Source organism: Calidris pugnax, unplaced genomic scaffold (assembly GCF_001431845.1).
Source record: "Calidris pugnax isolate Ruff unplaced genomic scaffold, ASM143184v1 scaffold187, whole genome shotgun sequence".
Lineage (NCBI taxonomy): Eukaryota > Metazoa > Chordata > Aves > Charadriiformes > Scolopacidae > Calidris > Calidris pugnax.
In genome coordinates, this window is record NW_015090969.1 from 2,458,394 (window position 1) to 2,466,860 (window position 8,467).

The 8,467-nt window shown below is 66.2% G+C and overlaps 2 protein-coding genes across 2 annotated transcripts in view; one reads left to right on the forward strand and one right to left on the reverse strand.

Moving 5' to 3' along the window:
* ZNF710 (zinc finger protein 710) overlaps positions 1-2,094 on the forward strand; it is a 6,302-nt gene extending 4,208 nt beyond the window's left edge. Inside the window, exons 4-5 of the mRNA XM_014952754.1 lie at positions 378-554; positions 1,594-2,094. Of these exons, the coding sequence (XP_014808240.1) occupies positions 378-554; positions 1,594-1,766 (350 nt within the window). The 3' untranslated portion in view covers positions 1,767-2,094. The remainder of the gene's footprint in view (positions 1-377; positions 555-1,593) is intronic.
* A 2,096-nt stretch (positions 2,095-4,190) lies between these two features.
* On the reverse strand, positions 4,191-7,400 carry IDH2 (isocitrate dehydrogenase 2 (NADP+), mitochondrial). The gene is made up of 10 exons (XM_014952755.1): positions 7,248-7,400; positions 6,743-6,908; positions 6,175-6,335; positions 5,940-6,083; positions 5,709-5,845; positions 5,426-5,577; positions 5,233-5,345; positions 5,058-5,155; positions 4,858-4,950; positions 4,191-4,583 (listed from the first exon to the last, which is right to left on the reverse strand). Exons 1-10 carry the CDS (start codon positions 7,296-7,298, stop codon positions 4,496-4,498), a joined length of 1,203 nt encoding a protein of 400 aa, XP_014808241.1. The 5' UTR covers positions 7,299-7,400; the 3' UTR covers positions 4,191-4,495.
* Between the last annotated feature and the right edge of the window lie 1,067 nt (positions 7,401-8,467).

Consider the following 8,467-nt stretch of genomic DNA (forward strand, 5'->3'; position numbering starts at 1 on the left):
CGTGCTCCCAGAGAAACCCGGCTGGGCTGAGTCCTCAGCCACAGGAAAGCAGTTTTGTGATGCCTCCCTCTGTTGGCTCAGGCAAACAGCTCATCCTGACACAGCCAGAGCAGGGCACCGCTAACGAAGGGGGACAATTAGTGTCTCTCTCTGACCCGGTGCTAGACGTGCTGGACTTCCCAGCAATTCCAGCACGGCATCCCTGAGACCTCCCACCACAGAGAGGGAGGAGGGAAGCAACCCTTCAACTCTTGGAAGTTGGTGGGAGCGATGGGGGACCTCAGGAGGGGGGTCTGCTCTGAAAAGCCCCCGTCCCTGTGGCAGCACCTGCTGCTTTGGGGGGCAGAACCCTCGCTGACCCCCAGACCACTGCCCACAGGTCTGCGGGAAGTCCTTCAACCGCATGTACAACCTGCTGGGCCACATGCACCTCCACGCGGGCAGCAAGCCCTTCAAGTGTCCCTACTGCTCCAGCAAGTTCAACCTGAAGGGCAACCTCAGCCGGCACATGAAGGTCAAGCACGGGGTGATGGACATCAGCCTGGACAGCCAAGGTGGGTGTGGGCTGGTGGGTGGTCCCTGGTGCTGCCCATCGGTGTGTCTGCCCCAGCTGCAGCCCCCCCGGGACCCCCTGGTTCTCAGTGATGGCTTTAGGAGCCAGGCTGTGCTGTGGCAGCTCCGGCATGTTTGTCCCCATGGCACCCGGTGGGGACACTGCTGCCCCCCTCCATCCTCGAGAACCTGTCCCCCACAGGGGCCACGGAAAGGTGCCCAGCAGGAGCGGGTCTAAGCATCATAAACTGAGTACAAATACAGATAAATAAGCTCCATAAAAGCACAAGTTAAAATAAATAGCTCCTCGGGGAGGTGTTGAGGCTTTGGCACATCCCGGGCCAGGGTGGTGCCCTCTGGTGACGCGGTGGCTGTGGTTTCACTCAGAGGGTTTTGCAGGGTGGGGGGGTGACTGTGGCTGTTCTTGCCCCCGGGGGGACGGGGGGAGCTCCTGCCCCGGGGGTCCCTGCGCAGCGTCAGCGCAGACGCTCCACTGGAGCCTTGCAGCGGGACCACCCTGCTCCGTACCAACGGAGCTGAGATGAGCTCTGGCTGCTTCGTCCCCTCCATTTCCCCAGCAGCTCCATGCCCACCCCCCGTCCTGGGGGGGACCCAGCAGGATCCACCCTTCCTGCCCTTTTCTCATTTCCCACCCCAGACAACTCACTCCCACTCAGGTCGAGATGCAGCCGCTGCCCCGGGGGTGCGAGTGTGGGGCTGGGACAATGCCTGTCCCCTGCACCATTGTCCTCCCCTCCCCGGCCCCCGTGTTGGGATGGGGGCTGCAGACCCCTGTGAGTGGTGCAGGCGCCGGTTGGGGGGAGCACACAGGAGCCGCCCCTGCTCCGGCAGCGCTCTGCTGGCCACCATCCCGGCTGGGAGCGTGCCTGGGGATGCCCTGAGCCCAGAGGCCCCGCGAGTGTCTGGCTCAAGCAAAGCTTTAGCTCTTGGGGGGACTTTGGGGGTCCAAACCCGAGCTGCGTGGGAAGGAGGGTGCTGTTGGTCCTGCAGGTCCCTCATGGGGTGTCCCTGTGTCCCTAGATCCCATGATGGACCTGGCTGGGGCCGACCATGCTGAGCTGGATGGGCAGCAGGAGATGGACGACTTCGAGGAGGAGAACTCTTACGGCTACGGGGGCGTGGGCAACCCCCCGGACGAGCACGCCCTGACCGAGCAGGCCATGAAGGAGATGGCGTACTACAACATGTTGTAGCCCAGGCTGGAGGAGGCCGCCGGGGGCCCCGTGGACTTGGGGTGGTAAGAGGAGCTGCTGCGGTGCCTGGCCAGCCCTGCCCCACTGCCCCTCCTGGGGGGGCTCCAGCTGAGCTTGGCATGGGAGAAAACAGGGACGTCCAAAAACCTTTGCCGGGGCCAAGGCAGGACGGGGGCTGGAGGTGGCCCAGGGCAGTGGTCACTGCTGGCCACGGGCACAATGAGCTGGTCCAGCGGGGGGTACTGCCGGACCCTGGCCATCGCTGGGGGCCATCACCAGCAGCCCTGCAGCTCCCCTGCCCCACACTGACCCCCCCGGCTCTGCTCCTGCCGCCCCACTGCACGGATGGACCTGGCTGGGGCCGACCATGCTGAGCTGGATGGGCAGCAGGAGATGGACGACTTCGAGGAGGAGAACTCTTACGGCTACGGGGGCGTGGGCAACCCCCCGGACGAGCACGCCCTGACCGAGCAGGCCATGAAGGAGATGGCGTACTACAACATGTTGTAGCCCAGGCTGGAGGAGGCCGCCGGGGGCCCCGTGGACTTGGGGTGGTAAGAGGAGCTGCTGCGGTGCCTGGCCAGCCCTGCCCCACTGCCCCTCCTGGGGGGGCTCCAGCTGAGCTTGGCGTGGGAGAAAACAGGGGTGTCCAAAAACCTTTGCCGGGGCCAAGGCGGGAGCAGAGGCTGGAGGTGGCCCAGGGCAGTGGTCACTGCTGGCCACGGGCACAACAAGCTGGTCCAGCGGGGGGTACTGCCGGACCCTGGCCATCGCTGGGGGCCATCACCAGCAGCCCTGCAGCTCCCCTGCCCCACACTGACCCCCCCGGCTCTGCTCCTGCCGCCCCACTGCACGGGGGCTGGCTGGGACCCTGCCTCTGCCCCCCCCCCGCCTGCACGCCGGCGCCCACCGTACTTGAAGCTGCGGGTGGGGGAAGGCACGTCCCAGAGGATGACGAGCATTACTAATTATTCTACCTCCTGGGTCCTCCCCTGTGGCTGTGCTGGGGCTGCAGCCCGGCCGGCCCCCTGCTCCCCCCCAAGCGCCCCGTGGGGCAGAAGCCCCTCTGCCCGCGGGAGGGGGAGGGCTTGTGTTTCTCGCTCTTCCCCATCTCCCCAGCGGGCGAGAGTGGTCCCTCCTGCCCTGGCACCGGCTGCAGGCTGGCACGGGCAAGGCTGTGGCAACCTGCGCGAGGCCACGGGGCACATACAAATCAGAATATTTTCTTACAAACTCATGGCAAAGCTCGGAGGAAGCAGCGGCTCCGGGTGCGTATTTAAAGGAAGGCAAGCCCTGTTCGACTTGAGCAAATGATGGTATTTTGAAAGTAATTTATTTTTTTCAGACGTGCCGCGTGGTTGGATTTATCTTTTCACTGAGTTGTTTCCTTCAACCAATGTGCTTTGTAAACCCGTGTAACGTGTGTGGTCTGTGCGCGGGGGGCGGTGGGGGCTGCCATCGTGCTCGGGGGGAGGGGGGGGACTGAGGACCAGAGGGGGAGTGGAGGGGGGGTACTGAGGACCAGAGGGGGAGTCCAGTCCCCTGTGGGGCAGCCAAATGTGCTGCTGGCACCCCCCTCCTCACCCCTCTGAGCTGCTGTGGGGCTCAGGGAGAGGTTTTCCATGGGGCAGCAGGTTTGCCTCCTGCGCTCTCAGGGGCTGGGGCAGGAGGGGAGAGGGGCTGGGAGCACCCTCCTGGCTTTCCCCCTTCCCTGCACAAGAGAGCGTTGCCCCCCAGGTGTGTCCTGCACTGAGCACTGGTACCTCCTGGGGGGCTGCAGCAGGAGCCACGGTGCTGGCATGGGGTCTGGGACCCCCAAATTGCCCTGCCCCACACACTGCAGGTGGCTGAGCAAGGCACAGGAGTGTCACACCGTGCTCCCCAGGGCAGGGCACTGTCTCGCCCCGTCCCCAGAAGCCCCAGGCTGGCAATGGGTGAGGGTGGCACCACTCAGACCTCCAGGCCCCCCATCCTTGCCATCACCTCCTCCCCCCACCGCGGCAGTAGCTTCCTCCAGCCTTGGGGCAGGGCTGAGATGGCCAGCGGTGGCCAGCCAGGACCCCCTCCCCACAGCCCCCTGTGTGCTCCTAGCCAGTGCAGCCCCCCCCACAGGCTACCTCAGCCCCCTTACCAAAAAGCTGTGATGCTTGTGTCTCCCCCACCCCGTGCTGTGCCGGGCCAGGCCAAGGGGGTCTTCACTGCTGCTGTGGGGGGGCAGCTGCAGCACTGGGCTCTGCCCCATAGGATGAGATGGGGGGCTCATTCCAGTGGCTGTGTGGCTCCTTGGTGTCCCCCCACCTTGTTCATGCAGAGCATTTAGTGTGTCCCCCCCCTCCCCTTTGTGCAAAGCCCTACTGGGTTTTGGTTATTTTTTTATCCCCTGGGACTGTGGAGTTGTTCAGCAAGAACTCTAATAAACGCGTGTTCGTTAGCTGCGGGCCCCTGCCCCCGCCGCGAGAGCCCTGCCACCACCACGCGCCGGGGGCCGGTGAGGTGTTTAATGGCTGCTGGCACCGCGGGGTGGGGGTACATGGGTCAGCGTGGGACAGGACCCCCCCAATCCTCCCCAAAGTCCTACACAACCCTGTTAGAAAGGCTTTGAAAACACTCGTAAGAAAACTGCTTATAAAAATTATTCAACTGTTCCTGAGCCGAGCTGGGGGCGCCGCTGGGTCCCCGTCCGTCGGGGTGACAGCGGGGCCGGGCGGCCCCCCCAGTTCCTGTGCCCCCTACTTTTTGCCCAGGGCTTTGTCCAGGTTGTTCTTGATGGCGTCCAGGAAGTCGGTGGTGTTCACAAAGTGCTCGTTCAGCTTCACACTGCGGAGGGTAGAGAGAGGGGCTGTGGGGGTCCCACGGGCTGTGGGGGGGGTCCCTGCCTGATCCCCCCTGCAGGCAGAGCCCAGGCCAACAGCGCGGCCCTGGGCACGGGAGGTGACCCCTGCCTGGGCATGGGAGGTGGCCACTGCAAGCCATAAATAGCCACCCCGAGTCTCTGGGGACCGTGTGGCCGCCCATGGCCACCCCGCAGAGCCAGGCTGCCTTCGTGGCCAGCAGCCACCCCACACCCCTCCGCCCCACGAGCCACACGTACTTGGCCAGGCCGTGGATGCAGCCGGCCAGGTCCTTCGTCATCGTCCCGCTCTCCACCGTTTCCACGCAGACCTTCTCCAGTGTCTGAGAGAACCTGGGGGACGGTGGCACCGCACACGGCTCCAGCAAAGCCGGCACCCCCGCACCATGGACCCCACCGCAGCGGGGGCCACGCGGATGCTCCTACCCCTCCCCGCTCACTTGATGAGGTCCTGGTTACCGTCCAGCTTGCCCCGGTGCTCCAGGCCACGCGTCCAGGCGAAGATGCTGGCGATGGGGTTGGTGCTGGTGGGTCGCCCCTGTGCAGAAGGAGGGCTCAGCTGCTGGCCACGGGCCACCCAGTGCGGCCAGCGCCCTGCAGCCAGCACCCACCCACCTTCTGGTGCTCCCGGTAGTGGCGGGTGACGGTGCCGTGGGCTGCCTCTGCCTCGATGGTCTTCCCGTCCGGACACACCAGCACGGAGGTCATCAGCCCCAAAGAGCCAAAACCTGTGGTGGGATGGGGGTCAGGGTGGCCCAGGGAGGGTGACCGCACACAGCCCGCCCCACACCACCCCACACCAGCCCACCTTGGGCCAGGATGTCCGACTGGACGTCCCCATCGTAGTTCTTGCAGGCCCAGACGAAGCCGCCGGAGGACTTGAGCACCTGGGCGACCATGTCGTCGATGAGCCGGTGCTCGTACCAGATCTTCAGTTTGTCAAACTCCGTCTTGTAGTGCCTGGGAGCCCAGGGCAGGCATCAGCTGTGCCCTGCTGTGCCAGGGCAATGGCCTCCCCGAGGAGGGGCAGCCAGCCCCCCAACCCGGGGCAGCTCTCTCCCCCAGCTGCCCCAGCTCCTTCAAGTCCGTACTTATCGAAGATCTCCTGGAAGATGTCTTTGAAGCGCCCGTCATAGGCCTTGAGGATGGTGTTCTTGGTGCTCATGTAGAGAGGCCACTTCTTCTGGATGGCGTACTGGAAGCAGCTGTGAGCGAAGCCCGAGATGGACTGCAAGAGAAGTGCATGGACCCCCGTGGGACCCCTGCCCCGCCAGTTCCACCACAGATGGACCCATCCTGCTGCCCCCCAGCCACCCCGATACCTCGTCTGTGTTGTACATGCCCATGCCCACGCCGCCGCCGGGGAAGTTGAAGACCTCCCACTCCTTCGCCCCGCTGCCGTCCTTCGGTGTGAAGACCATCTTGAAGGTCCCGGACTTGCCCACCACGAAGTCGGTGGCTTTGTACTGCAAGGGGCAGGGCAGAGGGTCGGGCAGGGTTGGGCAGGAGGTGCCAGACCCCCCCCCATGCCACAGGGAGCCACCGCACAGGGCTCACCTGGTCACCGTGGGCATGTCTGCCGATGGTGATGGGCTTGGTCCAGCCGGGCACCAGGCGGGGGATGTTCTTGCAGATGATGGGCTCCCGGAACACCGTCCCCCCCAGGATGTTCCGGATGGTGCCATTGGGGCTCTTCCACATCTTCTTCAGCTTGAACTCTGGGACGGGCAGAGGTGAGGCCCCCGAGTGACCCCCCCCCGGCCTGGCACAGCCCCAGCAGTCACCTCAGACCATCACCTGACCACCTTCCCCCCCCCAGCTCCTCCGTGCCGTGGGCTGCTGCCAGAGCCCTGCCACCGAGCCAGCCAAGGAGAGGGACAGCCGGCACGGGCTCGTGACTGGCACTGGCCAGAGGGCAGTCTGTCCCCAGCCCCACGCCCACGGGGTCCCCACAGCACCCCCAAACACCCCAGGGCCAGGGGGCCAAAGTCCAGGCAGCAGTGCAGCCCCCGACCCTCCACAAACACAGGCCAGTGGGGGGAGGCACTGCTGGCCCAGAGGGGACACACGGGGGGCTCAGCACCCCAGGGGGCTGCCGGCACCAGCACCCTCGCCCCCTGCCCACCTTCCACCCTGGCTTCGTCCGGCGTGATGGTGGCACACTTCACGGCCACACTGTACTTCTGGGTGGCCAGCGCCGAGTCGATGGTGACCTGGTCATCCGTCTTGTCCCGGTGGGGCAGCCCCAGGTCAAAATACTTCAGCTGGACGTCCACGTTGGGCAGGATGAGCTAGGGGGGGGCAGGAAAGTGTTGGGGGGGGGTGGCACAAGGTGTCTGGGGAGCAGCACCGTACACCCCGGCACAGCCAGCACTGGCCCCCAGCCCGGCCCCAGCTCCCCAGGATGGTCCCCCCTCCCCGGGACCTCCTCCCTTCCCGGTCCCGCCGGAAGCTGCGCTGATCCCACCACCTGCTTCCTGGGGACGGGGGGACGGACAGACAGAGGGCGGACAAAGAGGGCAGACAGCGCGCAGGGACTGTCCCCTGCACAACAGCCACCTGTTCCCGGCATGGCACCCGCCAGCTCCGTGTGCGCGACACCCCCCGTGCCCCTGGCAGGACCCCCTTACCTTCTCCTTGATGAAGGCCCAGATGATCCGTGTCATCTCGTCTCCATCCATCTCCACCACCGGGTTGGCCACCTTGATCCGCTTGTCGGCATCTGGGGAGCGGAGTGGGGTGTGAGGGGCCCGCGCCCGGCCCCACTGGCACCGGCCCCACGGCTCTGCGGGACCAGGAGATGTCCCCTGGGGACCACGGGGTGCTGCCCATCAGGGCTGGGTGCCCCCTGCCCCCGGGGCTGGCGCGGCTCAGGGTACAAGCCCCGCTCAAGCGCAGGTCGGGGCACAACCCCCGGGGGTCCGGGCGTGCTGGTGGCAGCAGGGCCAGCCCGGGTGCGGGTCAGGGTGCAAACCCCCGTGGGTGTGGGGCTGGGAGCGGGCGCAGAGCCCCGGTGGGGCGGGACCCGGGCGCCAGCCCCACGTGAGACCGGGACCAGCACCGGGTGCAAACCCCCACGCGGGACGGGGGCAAACCCCTCTGGGGGTGGACATGGGTGCAAGTCGGGGGGCAAACCCCTGCGTGGGAGCCGGGCCGGGCGTAAACCCCTCCGGGTGGCCAGCCTGGCTGTGGGTTGGGCTACAAAACCACACGTGGGACCGGGACGGGGACCGGAGGCACACACCCCCCCGGGGCAGGACCGCTGGGCTGCAAACGCTGTATGGGACCGGGACCGGGAGCAGACCCCCTCGGGGGCCAGGCCGGGCTGTGAAACCCCACACGGGACCGGGACCGAGGGGAAAACCCTCTCGGGGGGGCAAACCCCGCGTGGACCAGGAACAAACCCCTCCGGGGGCCAAATATGGCTACGCGGGACCGGGACCAGGAACAAACCCCCTCTGGGGGCCAGACGTGGCTGCGGGAGGGGGCACCAAAACCCCGCGTGGGACCCTGTCGTGGTTTCGGCCAAATTTACCAAAACCAGACCGCCAGATGGCCCTTTCCCCTCTCCCCCCCCCAACTCCAAGGAGAGGAAAGAAAGAGACAAGGAGCTTTAGGGCGGGAACAAACCCCTCCGGGAGCAAAACCCCGCGTGGAACCGGGACCGGGAGCTAACCCCCCCCCCCTCTCGGGACCCGCTGTGGCAGCTGGGGGTGGGTCACGGCTCCATTCGCAAACCCCCGCCAAAAAAATCACCCGCCAACCGCGAGACTGGTGCAAAAACCCCACTCGGGGCGGAGCAGCCGCCCCCCTCCCCGTCCCCAAGGGCAGGAGGGGGGCTTCCCCCCCC

What these genes read in the sequence shown, in the direction of transcription:
- IDH2 (XM_014952755.1), bottom strand. Translation starts at nt 7,298, where the DNA reads ATGGATGGAGACGAGATGACACGGATCATCTGGGCCTTCATCAAGGAG. An exon ending in GGGCCTTCATCAAGGAGAAG is followed by an intron (nt 6,909 to 7,247) that starts GTAAGGGGGTCC and finishes GCCCCCCCCTAG; the next exon opens with CTCATCCTGCCCAACGTGGA. An exon ending in GGTAACCAGGACCTCATCAA is followed by an intron (nt 4,951 to 5,057) that starts GTGAGCGGGGAG and finishes ACCGTCCCCCAG; the next exon opens with GTTCTCTCAGACACTGGAGA.